Genomic DNA, 26,125 nt, shown 5'->3' with positions numbered 1-26,125 from the left:
AACAAGCCAAGCTGTCCCCATCATAAACTTCATACTTCCTTTTTCCTCTGCCTGAATTCCCTTTCCTCAGTTCACACATGGCCTCTTAATATCTTCAAATATCTAAGAGGACTTCTCTCACCAGCCTACCTAAAACAGCACCCCATTTCTTTCTATCTCCTTTACCCCTGTTATTTCTTCACAACACCCACTGCCACCTGATACCTGGTACATCTTTCAATACCATGTGTAGCTAATGGCTGTGCTATTAGCCAGTACAGCCTTAAGTATGAACAGCATGGCGGTGAGAGGAGCAAATCAAGCCTGTGGATGAGACAGGAGGAGAGGAGATAGGCTGTCACAGAGGCAGAGGGCGGGAGGAATGCAAAATGGTAGGGTGGGAGGGGTGAAAGCCAGACTACTGAATCTTAAAGTACAAGTATTAATACAATGATGCTTTTAGGAGGAAACTATCAAATTGAGAATATTTACAAAAGCCATTCTGAGACTAAGACAGATAACTCTAGTCAAGGTAAGAAACAATATCAAGCAAACAGGTTCCTAATTACAAAACTCTTAGTTTTTATGGGCCTCAGGCAGAGGTGAATATTGTGGCACATCAACTACCAAAGAAAATAAGGTTTATAAAAGTGTCTTTCTTAACTGTGAAATATTTTATAATTCTAGTGATGCTTTCTAGCCTTTATCCAATCAGCAATTCTCTACAAATGTGCAGCAGGTCACTTAAATTCTAGACTTCTGCATTTAAAATAATAACTGGTCTACATTTCAGTATAAAAGTTGAAATGTACGTATTCAACTTTTCCAAAATAGAATGTCAAACTACTACATGTATTCCTTTCCAGGATCCAGTACATAATATAATTTTACCTTCAATGTAACTATAAATCTTTCATAAAGAATATCTCCAGAAAGTAATTTGCGAAACTTTTAAAACCAAGGTGTAATTGACATAAAACAATGTATTAGTTTCAGGTGTAAAACATAATAATTCAATATATTATATATATTGCAAATATATATTGAAAAATGATCATCACATTAAGTCCAATTAACAACTGTCACCGTATATACATATACATCAAACACCAAATTTTTTTATTTTAGAATATAATCTACACTTGTAGCAAGTATAGGGAAAACCTCTGTTCTAAAATTGCACTGCTGCCTGACCAGGCAGTAGCGCAGTGGATAGAGCGTCAGACTGGGATATGGAAGACCCAGGTTCAAGACCCCAAGGTCGCCAGCTTCAGCATGGGCTCATCTGGTTTGAGCAAGGCTCACCAGCTTGAGCCCAAGGTCATTGGCTCGAGCAAGGGGTTACTCAGTCTGCTGTAGCCCCCCAGTCAAGGCACATATGAGAAAGCAATCAATAAACAACTAAGGAGCCGCAACAAAGAATTGATGTTTCTCATCTCTCCCTTCCTGTCTGTCTGTCCTTATCTGTCCCTCTCTCTGACTCTGTCTCTGTCACAAAAAATAAAAATAAAAAAGTAAATAAATTTGGCATTACTTACAACTGAAAGATAATTTCATTTATAATTATACCAAATCAAATAATAATTTAGAGTGAAATATTTTCCCTTTCCATTTCTTCTCTAATAACACTGGGGAACAAAATTTTTGTTGCATCCACAAAAACACTTGTTCTTACCTAATTCGAGCGTGCTGATCTCAAATCTGACATTTTTCTCTGTAAGCTACAGTTTTTTTGCATTCAAAATTTTAGGTTTTCATCTTATTGTAAAATTTTCAACATTTAGTTTAACATAATGAAGTAGAATGTCTTCTTGGGCATCATTTTTGTGAAAATATAATAATTTATATAATGCAGTAAATACACTAATATACTAAAAGATATGACTACATCAGAATTTGTCTACAATTTTGAAATAGAACATATTAAAACACTTATTTTAATCATAAAATTTGTGCAAAACTTATTTAAATTCTATTCAGGCAATAATTTGCGTTTGTAGCTAGCTCTTGCATTTTTGAGGCAATCTCGTTTGATGCTCCAGCAGTAGTCTGCTCATCACTAACAGCTCCAAGATTTTTGGGAAACTTATCAAGGTGACTGTTCAGGAAGTGAATCTTAACGCTCATGTAACATCCAATGTCGCAGAAAGCCAACAGCATCTTTTGAACCAGAAGTTCCTAGTTTTCTGCTGCCAAGGAAGTTCTTTGTAACTGCTACAAAAGACTGCCATGCTGCTTTCTCCTCCTTATTCATCTTCCTGGCAGATTCTTCATCACATATGAGGGTTCAAATTTGAGGTCCATCAAATATACTTGCTTTTATCTTCTCGAAAGACAAGGCAGGTAAAGCAGAAATAATATGTTGAAAGCATTCACTTTCTCTATTCAAAACCTGAACAAACTGCTTTGTTAAGCCAAGTTTGATGTGAAGTGGGGGAAAAATTATCCTGTCTTGATTAACTACAGGTTCATTCACAATATTTGCATCCCTACTTACACAGCTTCACGTTTCAGCCACTCCTTCTGTGTCCAGTGTTTCTCCCGAGCTTGGCTATCCCACAAACACAGAAAGCAAGGATACTTTGTGAAACCTCTCTGTTGTCCTAGCAGGAAATTTACCATTTTAAGATCCACACAAATGATCCAGTTATGTTCCTCATACTTCAGAAAGTCAAGGACAATCTTTATGTCATTCTTACTAAGTCATTCAATTTGGGTTGGCTAAACTGCTGAGGGGTTAATGACTGCTTGGCATCAGAAGAAGACCCTTCAGATTCTACAACCATTTCCTCATGCATCTTATGAAAATATGCTTGATCACCATGTTCACTTTCTTCATCCTTAGAAGAAATAAAGCCATTAAAAACTGAAACCAGGAGTGTCTCAGAGTGTGGGATAGGTCGTATTGCTGAAGGAATATTAGGATATGTGATCATATGCTGTTTTTTCTTGCCGATGCCATTTGTATGGATCAGACAGAAATAATGGTCACTACTCTGGTCCTCACGTTCACGCCAAACCATGGGAATACCAAAAGGCATTCATTTGCGTTTTCCTTTTGTCCAGTCACGAAGCATTTCCTCATAATTATGACACACAATATGAGGAGCCCAATTCTTGTCTTGCTTGCCAAGGGGAACTTTAAAATAGGCAATATATGCATGTGTCACAAATGATGAAATATTGCGCCTTTGACGTTGAAGTGTTTAACAGCCACATATATAAGAGAAGGTGTTAGGACTATTCTTACATTTACGCCTACTCGAAGAAACCATGATTCAATCTTAAAACAAAATAAGAGGGTGTTTTTATCAGATAATTATTTTTTACATTAAATACAACTACAATTATGTAAAAGTGATGTTTGTAAAACATTAATTGCCTTGTAGTTATGTTCAATCCAAGAGTCATTGCCCTTTAACTCTAATTTAAAAACCAATGCGTCATTAACTGTAACAAAAAGAAATTAAAATTGCATAAAAACTAAAGCATGCACCAAAAAACAGATTTGGAATCAGTGATGCAGAAATACATATATAGAGACAGTTCTAAAACCTCATGCAACAGAAAATGGAAAAAAAAAATTGTTCCCCAGTGAATTCATCACTGCTAAATTTTTTAAAGTGTTAACAATGTGAGGACTCAAAAAAAAAAATTACTAGGGATGTCAGCCTTTACAGATATTAATAATAATAACTGACATTTTCAAAGCACCTTGTGATTTATACAGCTCTTTAATATAGATTGTCTCTTTTAATTATGATATCACTCCCTAGGAGTTAATAATATTATGTGTAATTACTCCCAGTTTAACAATAAGAAAGCTGAGTTAATAAGTAGCAGAATATTGGAAGCTAGGTATTTGAACTTGAAGTTCAGTACTCTTCCCAAGGTAACTTTCCCCTCGATAAATAGTAAGCTTATAGTTTTATGATCTTTATGATCTCACTGATTTTTCTAGATATCACTAAATGCTACCAGTATAATCAAGACAACAGATAACAGATCTGTAACCTGACACTTTTGCATATTAAATAGTACTTATTATTAGAAAAATATTTCACATCTACACTTACCTTGTGTTCAGAAATAGCCTTAATCCTAAAACGAAAAACTATGGTGTAAATTCCAAAAATGGAATCCCATGTTTATCACTCATTCCTGTTGGAAAAATGGCCTCACAGGTCAAACTTAAAATATTGTGTGATGAAACATTACAATTTGGGCCAAACTTGTGGCATGACAGGTAGAGTTTAGGGAAATTTTTTTACAAAACTTCACTCCATTTTCTGGGGCTGTCTCAACAGAATAAGGCTCCAGGGACGCCCTTCAGCAAAATGTACTGTGAAAAGACAGCGCGGTTACTACTCATCACTGACAGACTGCGGCATCTGCCATCGGGGCCAGTCGTCTTTCCTTAAAAATTTCCTTGTCAGGTAAATTAAAGCAAATAAGCATTTTCCTTTTCTAATTTGTTCAAGTATAATTGTATTAAATAAGATATACTTGAGAGATAACCATAGTCATTGAAACTAATAGTAAATATATCAATAGTACATTTTATAAACATTTGGTTATCTGTTATTTAGTAAACATAAACAAGAGACAGGTTTAACTTGAGTGATATCTGTTTTAATCATGGTTTCTTTTAGCATTAAATTAATTTCATTGTTAATAGTTTATAAGTGATTAAAATTATTAAATACAATACTCACTAAACAATCAATAACCAACCATAATTATTTAATGTCAGAACTCCTTGTACAAAGAGGCTCCATTTAAAAGAAAATTAGCAAACTCAAGCAAAAATTCAAAGGATTCAGGAATTGAAACAGAATGCCAGGCAGCACTCTGAAAAATGTGCTGTGTCCAATTCCCAGTACTTCCATTAGGTGTACACAAAATCACAGTGAGCATCAGGGCCAACAGCGCAAATCACTTCTGAGAAATGGAACCGAGAATAGACAGAATCCTGGTTCTAGTAACATAGTATTCTGCGTGTCATCATACATTTTAGTATGTAAAATGCCCAATAGTACATCCACAGACAATATGAAATTTATATAAATTGCAAAAACATTTCTATAAGTATACATAATAACTGAATAAATGACCACACAAATTATCTCTTATTTATCACCGCCTGTTACAAGTGGGAGCTTATTTTAAATGTTTTCTTCAGTATGCAACACAAAGTCTTATTTCTTTATAATAAACTTATTTACAAAGATCTAAAAATATTATATTCCTATATGGTATTTTTATGCATGTAATTTTTTGTTTTATTATGATTCTTCAACAAAGAAAGCCCTTATTTAAATATTTAATAAAAATTAATGAGCAACACTTGAACTGTCTCTCTTCCATAGCTAAGCATTGATTTTTCCATCTAACACTGTCTTAGATGAGTAGATTCACACAGGTCAACACATATGTATCTGTCTTCGCCAGGATAACACTTTGCTTATTTAAATTTGTTCACCCAAAATTTCATGTGTTCCATTAATTTTAGGGAAAAAAAATGCATAGAGACTTTGCTTTTGCTAAATTCCTCCTCTAAACATAAAATCATCCTAGAAAATGACTAAATAACAGTTTCTTTGGAGAATTTTCAAATACTGAAAGTTGTCTACCAGGAATACACTAGTTTCTTTCTTCCTCTCTGCTTTCTATAATTTTGTTATTTCAGAAAGTACCAAAGTACCTGATCTTCACAGGGGAAGATTGGAAAAACCATGAAAAGATTATCAAAATACATAAGTAAGTGAATATTATGTAACAAATTAACCTAATCCTACACAACCCCATGCATCTTCTACATTCTTTCCAACTAGAACTTAAATATAATTCAGTTCTCCAGATTTAAAGCTCTGGTACATTAACCACCATCCACATATTAGCCTCATTCAATTCTTTACTTTTTATTTATTCCAAAACACATAGAAAAAAAGTCACTTAAAAAATGAACATACACGCCCTGGCCGGTTGGCTCAGCGGTAGAGCGTCGGCCTAGCGTGCGGAGGACCCGGGTTCGATTCCCGGCCAGGGCACACAGGAGAAGCGCCCATTTGCTTCTCCACCCCTCCGCCGCGCTTTCCTCTCTGTCTCTCTCTTCCCCTCCCGCAGCCAAGGCTCCATTGGAGCAAAGATGGCCCGGGCGCTGGGGATGGCTCTGTGGCCTCTGCCCCAGGCGCTAGAGTGGCTCTGGTCGCAACATGGCGACGCCCAGGATGGGCAGATTATCGCCCCCTGGTGGGCAGAGCGTCGCCCCTGGTGGGCGTGCCGGGTGGATCCCGGTCGGGCGCATGCGGGAGTCTGTCTGACTGTCTCTCCCCATTTCCAGCTTCAGAAAAAAAAAAAAAAAAAATGAAAAAAAAAAAAATGAACATACTCAGCTGCCTGTTTGTACTGCTTCAGCTCTTTCTTCAAATTCTGCTTTTCAGTTTCTAACTGCATGACTTGGCTGTAGACATCTGGAACATTCCAGCATCTTTAAGTTCAGTTACTCCCTTCTGTATTAACTCATACCTAGGAAAAAATAAAACAAAAGACTTTATGTTGTTTCTTTTTACTAAATTCATTTAATTTATGTGTAATTCAAAGAGTTAAGTCTTAGGAAATGTTCATAGAAGTTAGATGCAACATTACTTGCATAAATTAAAATGTCCAGTTCACAACATATTTTTAAATAATAATGAATGATAGGTACTAATATTATCATGGTGCATAAAATATAACGAACATCCACTATGGTTCATGCACTAATCTAGACACTGGTGAAATGAACAGAATGGTTCAAGTCCCTATCTAATGAAGTTTCTGTTCTAGTGTGGGTGGGGTGTGCTCCGTCTGAGGTAAAATAAAGTAGGATAAGAGGGATAGAGAGACTGATATGGACAGTGAGGGGGGTGATGGCGCTATGTTAGATGGAGTGACCAGAGAAAGTATGACTGACAAAGGGATATTTGAGCAGAGCACTGAAGGAAATGAAGGACTAAGCTATGTGGATATGTGGGGGAGCAGCATTCTGGCTGACAGAAAAGCAAATGTAAACGCCCTGAGGCAAGGAATTGCTCAGTGTGTACAATAAATGGGGGGAAAAAGCCAAGCCAGTATATCTGGAGTATCTGGAGGCAGAGCCAACTAAGTTAGCAAGGGTGAGAGTGGTGGAAAGATGGGACAAGAAGACGTAGGGAGTCACAGAGAGGAATGTGGTTTTACTCTGAATCAACTGAAGCCAGAGGTAGGCTTTGAGATAAGTGAAACTGATCAAGATTTATGTTTTAAAAAGATCTGTCTGGCATCTGTTTAAAGAAACAAACCCTAGGGGAGCAAGAGCAGAATAAGAGAGACCACTGCTCTAGTCCAGGAGAGAGATTATAATTCGTAAAGTTGGTAGTAAACATGGGTCCCCTCTGGATATGCTGTAAAGGTGGAGCCAACAGGATTCTCTTAAGAGATCAGCTGTCAGGTACTAGTTGAAAAGAGAAGTCAAGGATGACTCCAAGGTTTTGGGGTAAGCAACAGACAGCCATTTAATCAGCTGGGGACAAATGTAGTAGGAACTGGAAGGTTAAAGAAATGAAGGAATCGTTCTATTTATGTTAAATGCAACATGTCTACTGGACAATCACATGAATATGAATATTGGGTATACGTGTCCAAAGTTCAGGGGAAGTGTCAGGACAAGCAATTTAAATTTGGGAATCATCTGCAAATAGATACTATTTAAAGTCACAAGACTGGATGAGGCCAGCTAAGGAGCGAATGGGGAGAAGTGAAGAAGCCCTAGGACAGTTTTCAGAATGGGAAGAGAAGGCTATACAACTAAATAGAGACTAAAGAGAGAGGAAGCAGCGAAGTAATGGGAGAATATAGAGCTGTGGCTCCAGACCAAGTGGATCAACTGCTGCGAGAAGGAAGAAATGAACAACAGTGACAAATGCGAGTAAGAGGAGGACTGGGGAGCAGTCGCCGATTCGGCAAAGTGACGGCACTGAAAAACCTTTCAGGGGCATCTGGAGATGAAAGTGGAACTAGGGCAGGTGTGAGAGTTGGAAGGAGGAAGTAGAACAAATTCTTCCAAGAAGACGTGCTTTACAGCAGGGCCAAGAAATCAAGATGAACCTAGAAAAGCATACAGAGTTCAGGTTTTTTCTTACTTGTTTTTAAATAGATGACATTATGGCATATCTGGACGCTTATTGGAATGATCTAGTAGAAAGGGGAAAAGTTTACGATGCAGACAGGAGAGGGTACAGCTGCAGGAGCAATGTCCTCGAGGAGGCTGGAAGAGGTGGGGGGGGCGTGGCCTTAGACGGCAGAGTATCTGGTGCAGCCTCTGTGACAGGTGAAATGACTGCCTGAGGACAAGGCAGCCGGCTGGTAGAGAGGGAGGGCACTGGTTGTAGCACTCCCATTTTCTCAGTGAAATAAGAAAGAACATAAGATAATCATTTTTAGATTTGTAATAATTACAATTTTAATCATTTTGGTAGAAATTAATAAAGTTAAATTAAAACCAATCGGTGCATAAAAACATTTGAAGTAATAAAGTTATTAATAAACAAACCTTTAGAAAGCTTGCTATTAATGCGCTAAACATTACTTTCAAAATGTTTTATTATCAGTATTTCCATACTACAAATCTTAACTTATTATTACACATTAATAGTCACATTTTTATGTTACATAGGTTATCTGAAATTTTTAAAAAATCAAGAGAGGCCCTGCAGAATATCTAAAAAGTAAAGATAACTGAATAAATATTAAGTAATATTTGCCACAATTTCTAAAACAGCAAATAGATAACCATTTAATCATAAATTCGCTATTTTTTCCATATTTGGGGTGTCATTTATACTTATCTCAGAAGAAAAGACATAAAGATTGATTGAAGTATTAGACCATAAAGTTTTTCTGAGCATAAAATTGGTTTTCAGGAACTTGCTTTATTTAATGCAGGAAAAAATCATTAAAGAAATTAATAAGAAAGCAATAGAGTCCATCTCTAAATTAAATGCTATGTAAATAAATTAGTATGTGGTAAAATAAGTAAAATTCAAATATAACACAAATTACAATACATATATCTTAAGTCATTCAAGTTACTTATCAAGCAAAATTGATATCACCCATGTAAAAATACCACAGATGACTTTAAACCCACTAAAACTATTATATTACTATGACATGGTCATTTTAATTTACAAATGCTGGAAATACCTTTCTCAGTAAAATCTACAAAAAAAACTAAGTTTTTTTCTTGGTTTTGTTTCATGTCCATTTGTGTGTATATTTTAAAGAAATTTCCTGGTCTTCATTCCTTCCTCCTTAGTAGTCACTTACCCTTAGAAATAGAGTGAAAACTGTGCATATGGGGAAAAGAGATTGTCATGTAAGCATTAGAGAGTGAAAATAAAATTTATTGCCAATGAATTATAGCCAATAAATTTACATTAATGGTCTTCATATTCACCATAAGATTCATAAAATAAGTACAATTATATAGAAATAGAGTAAATATATATATTTCATGGAGAAAGTACATAGACTTCATAAGATTTGCATATTTACTAAAAAGTTTAAGACCCACTGCCATAAATGATGACTAATATGTTAGAATTTCTGTGAACATACAAATGGTGCAATAGAGTAAGGATTATTTTTCCTTCATGATGGCACTTAAGGCATAGGATATTAAAAACTAAAACAGTCATATAGATAATAAGCATCATATGACAGTCTTTCCTCCATGTTTACAGAGAGACTTAGGAAACTATTTCACCAGCAAAGACAAAATTCCCTTAACTGCTGCCCAAACTGAGGATGTTGGAACCCCCAGCACCATCATGACTATCACTGTAGAAGCAAAGAGTCCTTCACAAGAAAGAATATGTGTGGTTGAACAAGTTTAGTACTGGAATCCCAATATGAAAAACAGGTACAAATTTGGACTCTAAATCAAAATATTCCTTCTTAAATTTTTTAGGTCTCCAGTCAAGCTCATTTTATTGACATTATTTTCCAAGATTCCCTTGTATAATTCCACAATTTAGTACGGTGGATAGGAAAGGAGTTGGCACTCACTAAGGCAGATTTCATAACCTCTCTAAGCCCACTTCCTCATCCTTATAATGGAGATATGGTAGTGGCTTCCTGCTGTATAGAGTTGTTGGGAGAAGAAACTGAGATAAAGCATGAAAACAGGAGACTATTATGCTAAGTGAAATAAGACAGGCAGAGAAAGACAAATATCATATGATCTCACTTACATGTGGAATCTAAGGAACAAAGTGAACTGAGGAATGAAATAGAGGCAGAGAGGGGGTCACAGGGACCAGAGGGACAGCAGTCAGAGCGAAGGGGGATGAAGGGATGAGATCAGAGAAGGTAAAGGGATTCATGAAATTATATATACATAACACCACAGAGATACAGATAACAGGACAGCAAATCCCAGAGGGAAGGGGGGAGGGAGTTAGGGGAAGGAGGACAAGTGGGATGTAAATAGGGACACAGGGGTGGGGGGTGAGGGTGTTGTATTCAGTGGGACACTTGAATCCATATTAATACAATAAATTAAAATTAATTAAAAAAGAAATTATATACGGGGGAAAAAACATGAAAACATACTGAACTAAGAGAAATGATACAAAGTACAAACCTAAGTTTTAAACCTTATGCTTCATCTTCTTAAATATTTTTAAATTTTTCATATTTAATGAACACTGTAGTGGAATAACCCATTGCATGGCCTTGGATGGGAACACAGCCAACAAGAAAAGAATGTTTTGCCAAGAGAATTGTTTTGTGACTTGAAGGCGGGTCACTGAGACTGAAGGCAGTTGCTGGGCTTTTCTCAGTAAAACATTCTCATAAGACTTCTGTACTTTCTATCCTTTAAGATAAGGAGAGGAATGTTGTAGGATCCATAGAAGCAATAGCAATTAATGCCTTCTGATATTATGTTGTTACTAAGCTATCTTGCAGGTGCACTCCATGTATCTTTAAGTAAAAGTTACACTTGATGTTATGCCAATTTCTCAGTAAACAAGCTTTTTGAAGTCTTGTGAATAAAATTAGGACACAGCATGAACTCCGGGCCATTTGCCTGAGCGAGCGGTGGTCCTTTGCTAGTCCTTGATGATTTCGTCTGCTGATCTCTCTCTCTGCGCCCCCGACTCACAACAACAGAACACTATATTACTTTTGGTTAAAAATTTTATGTTAAATATTCACTTATAAGCCTGCCTTCTTGAAAACATAGTACATAAATAAATCTCTACACATATATTTACAGAGCTCAAATTTAATACAATGTAGCACAGTAAAATTTAGCATGATAGATTAGTCACAACATTCCTGAGTTTAACTTAATCCTGGTTGGGGGAAATAATTTTTGACACATAACCAGAAGTAAAGTCCTAATCAATCAGTGGAAACGCCAGGGAACAAACACTAGCTGTATAGTACTCAGAGAGGCAGTAATGTATACACAGCACCACACACACTTCCCGAGCAGACTGGGCCACGTGGGGGATTGTTCAAGTGTAATTTTAGTTCTACATTCTGGATTTCAATCTAACCATTCCAGACAGTTTCAACTACGCTGCCCACAGTTGAGTAATTATATATTATGCCAAATTTTATTAGCTAAAAACCATAATATTTACCTTTTTTGGAAATCACAGGAATATACTACCACATAATTTATAATTTCTTCTATAATAAAGAAAAATTAAATTACCAATAAAATATTATAAATAATTTTACTGTCACCTGTGATAACAGTTTTTATTATAACCGAACCTTCAGCAGGAGCCAAACTGGAAATAACCAAGGATTAAATAGAAAGTAAGAGAGTAATAAAAAAAGAAAAAGACCTTGTTTTCAAAACATTTGGCTGTAAATATTGTAGAAGAGTTAGAGAGAATGGGAGGTGTAATAAGAGCGGAGGGCAAAGAGGAGCAAGAATGTGCGTTTCAGGGGAGCGAGCTGACTGTGCGAGCAGCCAGCAGACGGCCCAGTGGAGTGAAGAGCTGGGTGACACGCTCCCAGGTAAGGGTGCTTAAAGCACACTACCATGTCTGTCCATTCCAGCCCCCTCTTTAATTCTGCTTCCAGGAAATGGTCATTGTTCACAGAGTGCTTCTAACATGGATATGAAAATCTCATTATTTATTTATTTATTTATTTATTTATTTACTTTTGAGAGGGAGAGAGAGAGAGGAGAGAGAAAGGAACAGACAGACATAAGTGAGACAGGAAGGAAGAGAGATGAGAAGCATCAACTCATAGTTGTGGCAATTTTGTTGTTCACTGATCGTTTTCTCATATGTGCCTTGACCAAGGGGCTCCAGCTGAGCCAGTGACCCCTTGCTCAAGCCAGCGATCTTGGGTTCAAGCCAGCAACCTTGGGCTTTAAGTCAGCAAGCTCTGGGCTCAAGCCAGTGACCATGGGGTCATGTCTATGATCCTGTGCTCAAGCCGGCGACCTTGGGTTTCGAATCTGGGTCTTCAGCACCCCAGGCCAACACTCTACCCACTGCAGCACTGCCTGGTCAGGCCAAAAATACAATATCATTCTTTAAACTCATAGTGCAGACTTTTGTGGTTCACAGAAAAAATTCCTACTGCATTGACATACATATGTGAATATATATATACATATATACACACACACATTACTTATAAACAGGAATAAACATATAAAATCTTGTTTTGTAAACAACCAGAAAGGAAAAATAAAGCTTTTCAGGCCATATTGTCTCTGATGTGACTAGTTAACTCTGATGTTATAGCATCAAAGTAGCCATAGACATAACTAAAAAAAAGGTCATGTCTCTCTTCCAACAAAAATTTACTTACAAAGTTGAAAGGCAGGCTACAATTAGCTCAAGGGTCCTAGTTTGTTGACCTCAAATTTAAAGGATTTACCTGAGTTGCTGTTTGAGGATTGAAAGGACACAAGTCAAATATGAGTACCCAGGTATTTTGGTTTTGAGTTTTATTGTTTGTTTTACAAACTAATAATGGAAAAACCCTGTTTTGTCTTTGTATGATTAAAAAATTCCTAGCAAGTGATAAGTGTTTTTCTACATAATAAAATTAATAAAACTACTATACTTAATATGCCTAATATCCTAGTATGCAGAACATGTAAAGGTTTCTGATCAAAATCAAAAAGGTATCATGTGAAGTAAAATTAACCAATATTGTGTAATCTCAGTACAAACAATTTGCAGTCTCATTACAAACTGGCTGCCAGAAATAAGGATAAAATTGTATGTACCACAGTATTACTAAACCCATATAATAAGATATTTTATACAAATTTTACTCTGTGATTGTAATATTATGCTGAATTTTATGGTTCTAAAATTCCTAACACAATTGTAGCTTCCTGAAATTTCATCTCAATTCAAATTGCTAAATGTAAAGGATAACATGACAAGCATCTAATTGTTACGTGCATATCGGTCAAATAAATTTGTAAATATGATATATGTTTGCTTGCTTATAGTTTGCATTTGGTGTTGGAGACAGGCTGTAAGCCGGCAAAGTCATTATAGCCTAAGGCTTAGTTTTAAGACTAAGTCTTTCCCACCCCCTTTTTTTTTTAAATAAATTTTTATTTTAAGGGGGTGACATCAATAAATCAGGGTACATACATTCAAAGAAAACATTTCCAGGTTATCTTGTCATTTAGTTCTGTTGCATACCCATCACCCGAAGAAAGATCGTCCTCCGCCACCCTCCATCCAGTTCTCTCTGTACCCCTCCCCCTCCCCCTCTCCCTCCTTCCCTCCCCCCATCCCCCGTAACCACCACACTCCCGTCCATGCCTCTTAGTTCTCGCTTCTATGTCCCACCAATGTATGGAATCCTGCAGTTCCTGTTTTTTTTCTGATTCACCCATTTCACCCCACACAATGCTTCCAAGACTACACCACTCCACTGCAAGTGATCCGATGTCATCATTTCTCCTAGCTGAATAGTATACCATGGTGTATATGTGCCCCATCTTCTTCATCCAGTCCTCTATTTTTTTTTACAGTGATTAAAAGCCTTTAAGCAAACTCTTGGCCAATACAGCAAGAATCCCTAAAAGAGTAGTGTCCTTAACATGTTCACCAAGTCCAAGTTGGCCCCATCACCATGCCAAATCCCTGAAAAATGCAACCCAACCCCAGTTCAGTCTGTTAGGAGCTGTCACAGGGAGCAGGAGTCCAGGAAAGTTCCCCACAGGAAAAGTCTGCATGGCACTGGAATTGTTGTCACCATTCTATACTTTGCAGCTCATGTCCAACTCCCAATGACCGCTGCTTCTAGCTGGTAATGATTCAGGTAGACTGGAAAAAAGCCATTTGCAGCATGCGTGGATATGGAGCTTCTGTTCTCCTCTGCCTGGAGCGTTGAGACCAGGTTGCTTTTCCCTAGAGCTCTGTGACTGTGGCCTGGTAAAGAGAACCTTGGGATACACTAAGCTGGGTGGCAAAGGTAAATTCATAATACAAGTTGGCAAAAGGAGGAAAGAGAGCTCTAAATTAGGAGTAGGTCCCAGCCTGAAATATGAGTGGGGCATTGAGGTGGGAGGGATAAAGGAAACACTATATATTAAGCAAAGCAGCAGAAAATAGGACTATCAACACCCACAACAGAGATCTTTGAGGGAAGAATAAAAAACCTGACTATTCAGGCAAAACATAGTTAAGTGGCCCTTGTGCAAATGAGGTCAGTTTACCTGCTTCTTGGAAGAAATACCCTAGGCTCGTCCACAGTGTCGTAGATGGGGCCGATGGCCCTGGGCACCTTCAGCCTTCAGTGGCAAGCCCCAGCTTTCTGGGCAAGGTTAGGTCATAGGTGGCTGGAGCAGGGCTGGAAGAGACTGAATCCTCCCTTAGAGGAGCGAGGGGGAAGCCCACCTTCCAGTGTCCCTGTTTCCTCACAGCAGAGGCGTGTAAGCCTGGCAGGCTTTAGCTCAATGACCTTCCTTTCCACTATTGAAGCAGGACCCAGATGGCATCCTATGAGATCCCTTTAGAGCGTTGGAGCCTTTAAGGGTGTATCCTAAAAGCTGGTAGTTCCCCTGATCTCTATTGGGCTTTTTCTGCCTCTAGGTATCTTAAAAGCCATTCTCAGAAGATCTCACTGAGGGGTTTGAGGATCCCCATCCGCCTATATAAATCTTTTCCATATATCTGGAGCTATTTTGGAAAAAAAACAGAACAGTGTTATTAGCTAGATCTAATAAAGAAGGTAGTAGTTTGCAGGCGAAAAAGATTTGGTGTCTCCTGTTCATCAGCATTCAAAAGAAATGTAAATTTTTTTTTTTTAAGTAAAAAGCATGATATGGTAGACCCGTCGGAGTCATTGGCCTGGTGTGCAGGATTCCCGGGTTCGATTCCTGGCCAGAGCACACAGGAGAAGCGCCCATCTACCTCTCCACCCCTCCCCCTCTCCTTCCTCTTCGTCTCTCTCCTCCCGCCCGCAGCCAAGGCTCCACCAGAACAAAGCCACCCTGGGCACTAAGGATGGCCCCATGGCCTCCGCCCCAGTCACTAGAATAGCTCTGGTTGTAACAGAGCAACACCCCAGATAGGCAGAGCATCCCCCTCTGGTAGGCATGCAAGGCGGATCCCAGTCAGGCGCATGCAGGAGTACGTCTGACTGCCTCCCCATCCCCATCCTCAGAAAAATACAAAATAAATAAATAAAAGAAAAAATACTAAAAAAAAAGGGGGGGGGCATTCCCTTGTGCTAAAGCTCCAGGGAGCATGGAGTGAGCTTGAGTATGTCCTATGAAACATGGAGCTCTATGTTGACATATAAGTCTTTGAAGAAGGAGGAACTGCTGAAATAGTTTATCAGCATTTGTCCCTAAGACAGCAGTCTTTATAGTAAAAGCCATGATCTTTGTGCCCCTCCCCTCCCCCAGCCCCCTCCCTCTCCTCCCCACACCCTGTAACCCCAACACTGTTGTTCATGTCTCTGAGTCTCATCTTTATGTCCCACCTATGTATGGAAACATATAGTTCTTAGTTTTTTCTGATTTACTTCTTTCACTCAGTATAATGTTATCAAGGCCCATCCATGTTGTTGTAAAAGATCCTATGTCATCATTTCTTATGGCTGAGTAGTATTCCATAGTATATATATACCAAAGCTTTTAATCCACTCGTCCTCTGATGGACACTTGGGCTGTTTCCAAATCTTTGCTATTGTGAACAATGCTGCCATAAACATGGGGGTGCATTTCTTCTTTTCAAACAGTGCTATGGTGTTCTTGGGGTATATTCCTAACAGTGGTATAGTTTGGTCAAAAGGCAGTTCGATTTTTAATTTCTTGAGGACTCTCCATACTGTTTTCCACAGTGGCTGCACCAGTCTGCATTCCCACCAGCAGTGCAGGAGGGTTCCCTTTTCTCCACATACTTGCCAGCACTTATTCTGTGTTGTTTTATTGATGAGCGCCATTCTGACTGGTGTGAGGTGATATCTCATTGTGGTTTTAATTTGCATTTCTCTAATCACTAGTGATGTTGAACATTTTTTCATATGCCTGTTGGCCATCTGTGTGTCCTCTTTGGAGAAGTGTCTATTCATTTCTTTTGCCCATTTTTGGATTGGATTGTTTGTCTTCCTGGTATTAAGTTTTACAAGTTCTTTATAAATTTTGGTTATTAATCCCTTATCAGATGCTATGTCAAATATATTCTCCCATTGTGTAGTTTGTCTTTTTATTCTGTTCTTATTGTCTTTAGCTGTGCAGAAGCTTTTTAGTTTGATAAAGTCCCATTTGTTGATCCTGTCTTTTATTTCACTTGCCTGTGGAGACAAATCAGCAAATATATTGCTGCGACAGATGTCAGAGAGCTTACTGCCTATGTTTTCTTCTAAGATGCTTATGGTTTCACGGCTTACATTCAAGTCTTTTATCCATTTTGAGTTTATTTTTGTGAGTGGTGTAAGTTGGTGGTCTAGTTTCATTTTTTTGTAGGTAGCTGTCCAGTTTTCCCAACACCATTTGTTGAAGAGGCTGTCTTTACTCCAATGTATTGTCTTATCTCCTTTGTCAAATATCAGTTGTCCATAGAGCTGTGGGTTTATTTCTGAGTTCTCTGTTCTGTTCCATTGATCTATGTGCCTGTTCTTATGCCAGTACCATGCTGTTTTGAGTACAATGGCCTTATAATATAACTTGATATCTGGAAGTGTGATACCTCCCGCTTTTTTCTTCCTTTTCAGGATTGCTGAGTCTATTCATGTTCTTTTTTGGTTCCATATAAATTTTTGGAATATGTGTTCTATATCTTTGAAGTAAGTCATTGGTATTTTAATTGGTATTGCATTGAATTTATAAATTGCTTTAGGTAATATAGACATTTTAATGATGTTTATTCTTCCTAACCATGAGCACGGTATATGCCTCCACTTATTCGTATCTTCCCTGATTTCTTTTATCAATGTTTTATAATTTTCCGAGTACAAGTCTTTAATCTCCTTGGTTAGATTTATTCCTAGGTACTTTATTTTTTTGGTTGCAATGGTAAAGGGGATTGATTCCCTGATTTCTCTTTCTGACAGTTCATTATTAGTGTATAAAAATGCCTCTGATTTCTGAGTATTGATTTTATATCCTGCCATCTTGCCAAATTCATTTATCAGGTCTAGTAGTTTTTTGACTGAGACTTTAGGGTTTTCTATATACAATATCATGTCATCTGCAAATAATGATAGTTTTACTTCTTCTTTTCCAATTTGGATGCCTTTTATTTCTTTTTCTTGTCTGATTGCTGTGGCTAGGACTTCCAGGACTATGTTGAATAAGAGTGGTGAAAGGGGACACCCCTGCCTTGTTCCTGATCTTAAGGGGATTGCTTTTAATTTTTGCCCATTGAGTATGATGTTGGCTGTGGGTTTGTCATAGATGGCCTTTATCATGTTGAGGTAACCTTTTAATACTAAGATCTTTTCAAAAGTAAGCTTTTCCCTGCACCCTTGACTGTTGCATGATGTGGGGTGGTGCACTCTTAGGAGAAATCCCATTTATGCCTCAGATAAGTGATATTGTATCAGAGACTTCCTTATTTGTATATTGGCTTAAAGGTTTTGATTTCTACACTATAAAATGGGGCAGCCTGGGGCTCTCTCAATGGGTTCCTGAAATTAGCATTACAGAGGAGAAGCAACCAAGATGGCAGAGTGCTGAAGCAGAACCCAGTTTGTGCAGAATTTGTGCACAGAGAAGGAGATGGGAAACAGAGGTGAATAAGGCTGGTGAAGTAGAAACCTTTGATTCTAGGAACACTTGGGTGAGTCAGTGGCTTTGAGAGCCCTGAATGGAAAGGGAAGTGTTATTTCACTGTGTGTTTACTTGCCTGCCAGTGCGAGGTTAGATTAAAAAGTAATGGCCCACCAGTTCTTGGCTCCGTTGTTTCATTACTATCTGTTCGAATCAAAGGAGAACCTGCATGGGCCAGGCGGCTGTGATGGTGGCTGTGGCTACTGGCTTTACAGTGAATATACTTGGTTCCTTATTTTTTCAAGGCAATCATTTCACACTTTATAATGACCAAATGTGTAAGCACTACATGTCCTAATATGAATTCTCAGAAGAAGGTAACTGAACCACATTAATCTTTCATTTCATTAGTACCACAAATTAATCATCTATCTAAAATAAATTTCTAGTACATACATTTGTAATTATTTTTAGGGACACTTTTATAAAAACCATTCATAATATTTCCAGATTTAATAGGAAGAGTATTTTTCTACCATCAAATTTGCTCTTTTCCCTAAACTATATTAATGAAAAATGGTTCTCTTCATAAAATGTACTAATATTAGCTACACAATTTAAAATAGTAAGACTGATTTCTTCTGTATGCATGGTCTACATAGGTGAGAACTGAAAAACAGAAAATAAAAATTAGACCATAGTTGGATTAGTAGAAATCACAAATTGCCCCTATAGTTAAATTGAAGATTATCCAAAAAGCATTATAAACATCTTTATATAGCACATCATTCCCTCTTGTTATAATATGTTGTGGCTTTTAAAGAGCAAACATATTCTGGTGTAAAGCCAGTAGCCAAGGCCATCACAGCCACCTGGCCCATGCAGGTTTGCGTTAGATTCAGACAGATGGTAATGAAACAACGGACCCAAGAACTGGTGGGCCATTATATTTAATCCTAGCTCGCACCCGGCGGGCAAGTAAAAACACACACTGAGCTCCAAAACTCACTCATTCAATGTTCACAAAGCTACTGACTTATCCGAGTTTCCTAGAATCAAAGGTTTCTACCTCACCAGCCTTATTTACCTCTGTTCACCATCTCCTTTGCTCTCACAAACTGGCTTTTCCTTCAGCACTCTGTCATCTTGGCTGCTTCTCCTCTGCAATGCTAATTTCAGGAACCAAGAGAGTGACCCCCCCCCCGTCTGTCCCCATTTTATAGTGTAGAAATCGAAACCTTTAAGCCAGTACACAAATGAGGAAGTCTCTGATACAAAGTCACTTATCTAAGGCATAAATGGGATTTCTCATAAGAGTGCACCACCCCACATCATGCCAAGGGTGTGGGGAAAAGCTTAGTGTTGAGAAGATTTTAGAATTAAAAGAGTGGGAAAGACTTAGTCTTAAAACTAAGCCTTAGGCTATAAGCACTCTGCCTGCTTACAGCCTGTCCCCCACACCCAATGCAAACTATAAGCGATCAAACATATACAGCATATTTGCAAACTTATTTGACCCACACCGAGATTTTTAATAACATTTCATTAAAGAGCTCTAGGCCTCTGAAACATGCCTGGTGGCATTACTGCTGCAGCAAAGGAATAAGATGTCATCCCTGCTGAAGTCTGCAGCCAGTAAGTTATTAAAGTTTTCAATTAACAAGAACTCATGTCTTTAGGCATTATTTGAAAATGTTCCCACTTACTTTTGAATGAAGAAAATTTTACGGAAAAACAATCAATTATTTGTGTCCATAGAGAAAGTCAGGCCTTTACGTTATAAGTAAAACAAGCAAAGTAGTATTGTTACCAGGATTTCTTAATGCAGGAAATAATATCCTTATTCAGAAGATATTAAGAAAAGTATTTCATAAAATAGCTTTGAATTTATTATATAATGCAGGAGATATTCCAATTTCTTGATTTTTGAAAACCACCTAATTTTACATATTTCAGAAAGATGTTAATAGAAATTTATTGAAACTAATAACCTGATTATGTGCATTTATATATCTGTGTGGGTGTGTTTTGGTGGGTGTCGTGGGTGTGTGTGTGTATATGTGTGTGTGTGTTGTGGCTTCAGTAATGGGGATGGAGGAGATTTCAATCCATTTTACCCATTTTGCATAAACTGAGTGTTTCAGTCTTTTAACAGGGTTAAACCCAAAGATGTTAAACATTGTTAGCATTTCTAGAGAACTATTTATCTACATAACTGTTTACCATTCCAACTGAAAGCAATCCAGAGTTCTAGTCATTCCCATTCTGATTAGGAAATTAGAGGGAAAATCTTCTATTGCTTCAGGTATCACAGGCTTTGAAGGAAGGACTATTTTCTGCTCCTGAAATAGAAATGTGGAATTAATTATTTTGAAAACGTCAAACCTCTGATTAACAGCATTGATTCATTCACTCATTCACTGATTTCTTCATTTTTTCCAACTATTTTTGTTGAGATGGATGATAATTAAGGATAATCACTAGGTATAAAGCAATGATAAAAACAGATAAGTCTTGGTCCTCATAGCTAATAACCAAGTGGACAGAGACAGAAAATGAATAACCACTTTGAGAGAGAGGGAGGGAGGGAGGGAGAGAGAGAGAGAGAGAGAGAGAGAGAGTACATATATGGGCAGACAGGGAGAGAGAGAAAGAGAAAAGCATTCACTCATTGTTCCATTGATTGCTTCTCAGATGTGCCCTGACCAGGGCTCAAACCAGCAACCTCAGGGTTGATCCCACGCCAGCATGAGAGGACACTCTCTCCACTGCACCACCTGCCAAGCCTGAAACCACTTTATAAATCATAGTATGGAAGGTGGTACTAAGTATCATTAAAAAAAGCAGGGAATTAAAACGAGGGAGAACCACATGCAGGGCAAAAATGTGTGTGGAACTGAGCTGCTATGTCTGTAGTATGGTAAGGTACCAAAGAATTGCAAAAATTAATATTAATATTTTAGGAGGAAAAGTCAGGCTTCTTGCCCGATCCTTTCTTTAGAGAATGGAGGGAGAAAAATGCACAAGTTTTCTGGCTTGCAAGGATGACTGGGTCATTTAGTTCAACTATAGTTCTCTGAAAAAATAAAGGTTATCTGAAGAACTTCCTTTCCCTTTCAATAAGAGACAACATTTTTGGCCCTGGCCAGTTGGCTCAGTGGTAGAGCATCGGCCTGGCGTGCAGGAGTCCCGGGTTCGATTCCTGGCCAGGGCACATAGGAGAAGTGCCCATTTGCTTCTCCACCCCTCCCCCTCTCTTTCCTCTCTGTCTCTCTCTTCCCCTCCCACAGCCAAGGTTCCATTGGAGCAAAGTTGGCCCAGGCACTGGGGATGGCTCTATGGCCTCTGCCTCAGGTGCTAGAATGGCTCTGGTTGCAACAGAGCGATGCCCCAGATGGGCAGAGCATCGCCCCATGGTGGGCTTGCCGGGTGGATCCCGGTCGGGCGCATGTGGGAGTCCATCTGCCTCCCCGTTTCCAACTTCAGAAAAATACAAAGAAAAAAAAAAAAGAGACAACATTTTCATATCCTACACAGATTTTAACTCTTCCTCCCTTTCTGGAATCCTGAGAGTAACATATACCTCTAGACAAAGGAATGGGAGATAGACACTAAAAGATTTGTGAATGTCTTTGATATGTAAAGTAACATCACTATTGTGTTACCTTGTAAGTTTTAATATGTAGGAATATTTATAGAATCTATAGACAAATGTTATAAGCTTGTTAATGATTGATTATTGTGTCATGTTTCCCTTCCTTTTCCCCCCAATCTGTATGTGATCTGATCAAGTCTATATAACGAGCTGCAGGGCTATTTTGCACACGCATGATTTGGGTCAGCTATACCCCATGTAAGTCATATACAGCTGGCTTAATCAATAAATCTCCTCCTAAAAATTCTTCTGTATCCTGCCTTGGAGTCTCTAAGTAAACTCTCAGAATGTTACTTTACAACAGTAGCCTGAGGAAAGAAGATTTCATTGATAAAGTAACATCAGATTGTAAATCTAGAGAAGAGTTTCCAAATATAGCATTAACAAGTACAAAGGCCCGGAGGCAAGAGTGTGATTGGATTGTCCGAAAAAAAATAAGGCCAGCTTGCCCATTCAATATCACAAAATACTTTTATTTATTTATTTATTTTTCTGAAGTTGGAAACAAGGAGGCAGTCAGACATACTCCTGCATGCGCCCGGCCGGGATCCATCCGGCATGCCCACCAGGGGGTGATGCTCTGCCATCTGGGGCGTCGCTCTGTTGCAACCAGAGCCCTTCTAGCACCTGAGGCAGAGGCCATGGAGTCATCCTCAGTTGGCCCAGGCCAACTTTGCTCCAATGGAGCCTTGGCTGTGGGAGGGGAAGAGAGAGACAGAGAGGGAGGAGAGGGGAAAGGGTGGAGAAGCAGATGAGCGCTTCTCCTATGTGCCCTGGCCGGGAATCGAACCCAGGACTCCTGCACGCCAAGCCAATGCTCTACCACTGAGCCAACCGGCCAGGGCCAAAATACTTTTAAAAAAGAAGAAATGTATGGACCTAAAAGATTTTAATTACCATTATAAAAAGAAATACTATATAATAATTTTAGTGCCTTGATTTTTAGAAACATTATGGGATAAATAATGTGTGTTGGTCAAATAAGTTTGTAAATATGATATATATGTTGGCTTGCTTATAGTTTGCATTGGGTGTGGGGACAGGTTGTAAGTAGGCAGGGTGGTTATAGCCTAAGGCTTAGTTTTAAGACTAAGCTTTTCCCTACACTCTTGACTGATTGCATGATGTGGGGTGGTACACTCTCATGAGGAATCTCATTATGCCTCAGATAAGTGACTTTGTATCAGAGACTTCCTTATTTGTATATTGAATTAAAGGTTTTGTTTTCTACACTATAAAGTGGGGCAGACTGGGAGCTTGCTCTCTTGGTTCCTGAGATTAGCATTAGAGAGGAGAGCAGAGAAAGACCATGTGGAGGAGAGGAGAGGCAGTCAAGATGGCGGAGTGTTGAAGTAGAAGTCAGTTTGTGCAGGGTTTGTGCAGAGAAAAGGAGATGGGGAACAGAGGTGAATAAGGCTGGCGAGTTAGAAACCTTTGATTCTACGAAACTTGGATAAGTCAGTAGCTTTGTGAGCACTGAATGAGTGGGTTTTGGAGCCCAGTGTGTGTTTTTACTTGTCTGCCAAGTGCAAGCTAGGATTAAAGGTAATGGCTCACCAGTTATTGGCTCTGTTGTTTCATTATCGTCTATCCGAATCAAACCTGAACTTGCATGGGCCAGGAGGCTGTGATGGTGGCCGTGGCTACTGGCTTTACAATGTGTAATGGAGAAGGTTTGCACTATTATTTCATAATGAAAGTTGCCTGACCAGGCAGTGGTGCAGTGGATAGAGCATCAGCCTGGGATGCTGTGGACCCAGGTTGGAAGCCCCAAGGTCGCTGGCTTGGGCAATGGCTCTTCCAGCTTGAGTGTGAAGTCACCAGCTTGATCGTGAGATCATAAGACATGACCCCATGGCAACTGGTTTGAGCCTAAAGGATGTTGCCTTAAAGCCCAAGGTCTCTGGCTTAAGCCCAAGGTCACTGACTTGAGCAAGGGGTCACTGGCTTGACTGGAGCCCCCAGGTCAAGGCACATATGAGAAAGCAATCATTGAACAACTAAGGTGCTGCAATGAAGAACTGATGCTTCTCATCTCTCTCCCTTCCCATCTGTCTATCCCTATCTGTCCCTCTCTGTGTCTCTGTCTCTGTCTTCTCGCTAAAGAAAAAAATAACAATTCTGTCAAGGCCCTGGCTGGTAGCTCAGTAGATAGAGTGTCTACCCATCATAGTGACGTCCCGGGTTCAATTCCAAGTCAGGGCACACAAGAGAAGTGACCATTTACCACCCTCTTCTCTCTCCTTTTTCTCCCTCTTCCCCTCCTGTAGCCAGTGGCTCACCTAGTTCAAGCATGGCCTTGAGTGCTGAAGATAGCTGGGTTGGTCTAAGCACATCAGCCTTAGGTGCTAAACATAGCTCGGTACTTGAGCATCATCCCCAGATGGGGTTGCTGGGTGGATCCCAGTTGGGGCTCATGCAGGAGTCTGCCTCACTATCTCCCCTCCTCTGATCTTAAAAATAATAAAATAATAATAAAAATTCTAACAATTAGAGGAGTAGTCAACTAACAGTTCTTGTAAATGAAATTAATTAAGACACAGACACCCTCATCTGTTTACATATTGTCTATGGTTGCTGCTGTTCTGCATGAAACGGGTGAGTAATTGCAACAGAGACTACTTTATGGCCCTCAAAACCTAAAATAGCCTGACCAGGCGGTGGTGCAGTGGATAGAGCATCGGACTGGGATGTGGAAGGACCCAGGTTCGAGACCCTGAAGTCGCCAGCTTGAGCGCGGGCTCATCCGGTTTGAGCAAAAGCTCACCAGCTTGGACCCAAGGTCTCTGCCTCAAGCAAGGGGTCACTCACTCTGCTGAAGGTCCACGGTCAATACACATATGAGAAAGTAATCAATGAACAACTAAGGTGTCGCAACGTGCAACAACGAAAATCTAATGATTGATGCTTCTCATCTCTCCGTTCCTGTCTGTCTGTCCCTATCTATCCTTCTCTCTGACTCTCTCTCTGTCTCTGTAAAAAAAAAATGACCTAAAATATTTATTATATGACCCTTCACAGAATAAGTTTGCAAGCACCCAAACTAGAAAAATAGTGATATTTCAGCAAGTGAAATGTGAAATTAAGACAGCCGTAAAAACTACTTATATAAGTCAGAGTACAAAATAAATGAAATAATGGGCAGATTCTTTTAAAATATCAACAGCATCATTGTCTCCAGATTGTATTCATTTCCTTCTCACTGACAAGAATTTGTTAATCTACCTTTGGATAGACCAATGTGGCTTCACACCCAGAGACTCAGCCACGGACTTTTCCTTCCTGTCTCTCCTCCCCGCACTGGTGGTGGTGACGGACCAGGTTACACAGAGCGCACAGACCAGCCCCACAGAAACACACTGAGGACTCAGTGCTGCCCTGAGAAGCTCTCTTCAAAAGCACTTTGTGTGATTTGACCCCGGCTGTCATTACTTGTAAGTGCTCTAGCATTCAAAATAGGGTCGGATGGAGCAGATGGGGTTACAGAAAATTCCTGGAATGAGTAAGGTTTGAAAATAGCTTTTTAAAAACTTCAGCAGGATAATTTAAAATTCATTTTCTAATATTATTTTTAAAAGATATTATACAGCAATGTTGATTACATTCAGTACCCTATATAAAACATCATGAGATGCCAACTTAGCAGAATGCAGTGTGATTGCCTTCAAGTCTCTGCACTGCAGCGGAAGGTCATATATAATTATAAGATGGAGGCATATATAACACACCTGGAGGCAGACACTCATTATACAATGATAAATACTGCCTGGGGATGCTTACACAGTAATAAATGTTTATATAAATTTTATATAACTGTATAAATATTTATATAATAGTAAATAATGCCTTGGTCAATAAATGTGAACATGATATTTTATAGGATTAGATGGATGATAGTTGAAGGAATCTGAAACGTGGGAGGAGAAAACAGATAGAATGAACCTACTGCCTATGGCCCTGCTTGTGTGCATGCTGCTAGGTGTGGTTGCAAAATACCTGGTAGGCACCTGCCCTCTTTTTTTTTTTTATGTGCCACACCTTTATCTAGTCTTCTATTTTTTTTTTTTTTACAGTGATTAAAGCCTTTAAGCAAACTCTTGGCCAATACAGCAAGAATCTATAAAAGAGTAGTGTCCTTAACATGTTCACCAAGTCCAAGTTGGCCCCATCACCATGCCAAATTCCTGAAAAATGCAACCCAACCCCAGTTCAGTCTGTTAGGAGCTGTCACAAGGAGCAGGAGT

At 38.9% G+C, this 26,125-nt stretch overlaps 1 protein-coding gene across 1 annotated transcript in view; it reads right to left on the bottom strand.

Moving 5' to 3' along the window:
- SPAG16 (sperm associated antigen 16) overlaps positions 1-26,125 on the bottom strand; it is a 232,523-nt gene that overhangs the window by 189,452 nt on the left and 16,946 nt on the right. The window contains 3 exon segments of the mRNA XM_066232513.1: positions 6,371-6,464; positions 6,467-6,507; positions 20,450-20,568. Coding sequence (XP_066088610.1) covers positions 6,371-6,464; positions 6,467-6,507; positions 20,450-20,568 — 254 coding nt within the window.

This window comes from Saccopteryx bilineata, chromosome 5 (genome assembly GCF_036850765.1).
Source record: "Saccopteryx bilineata isolate mSacBil1 chromosome 5, mSacBil1_pri_phased_curated, whole genome shotgun sequence".
In the NCBI taxonomy this organism is placed as follows: Eukaryota; Metazoa; Chordata; class Mammalia; order Chiroptera; family Emballonuridae; genus Saccopteryx; species Saccopteryx bilineata.
The sequence above is the reverse complement of the archived record's forward strand: the minus strand, read 5'-3'. Positions and strand labels throughout refer to the sequence as shown.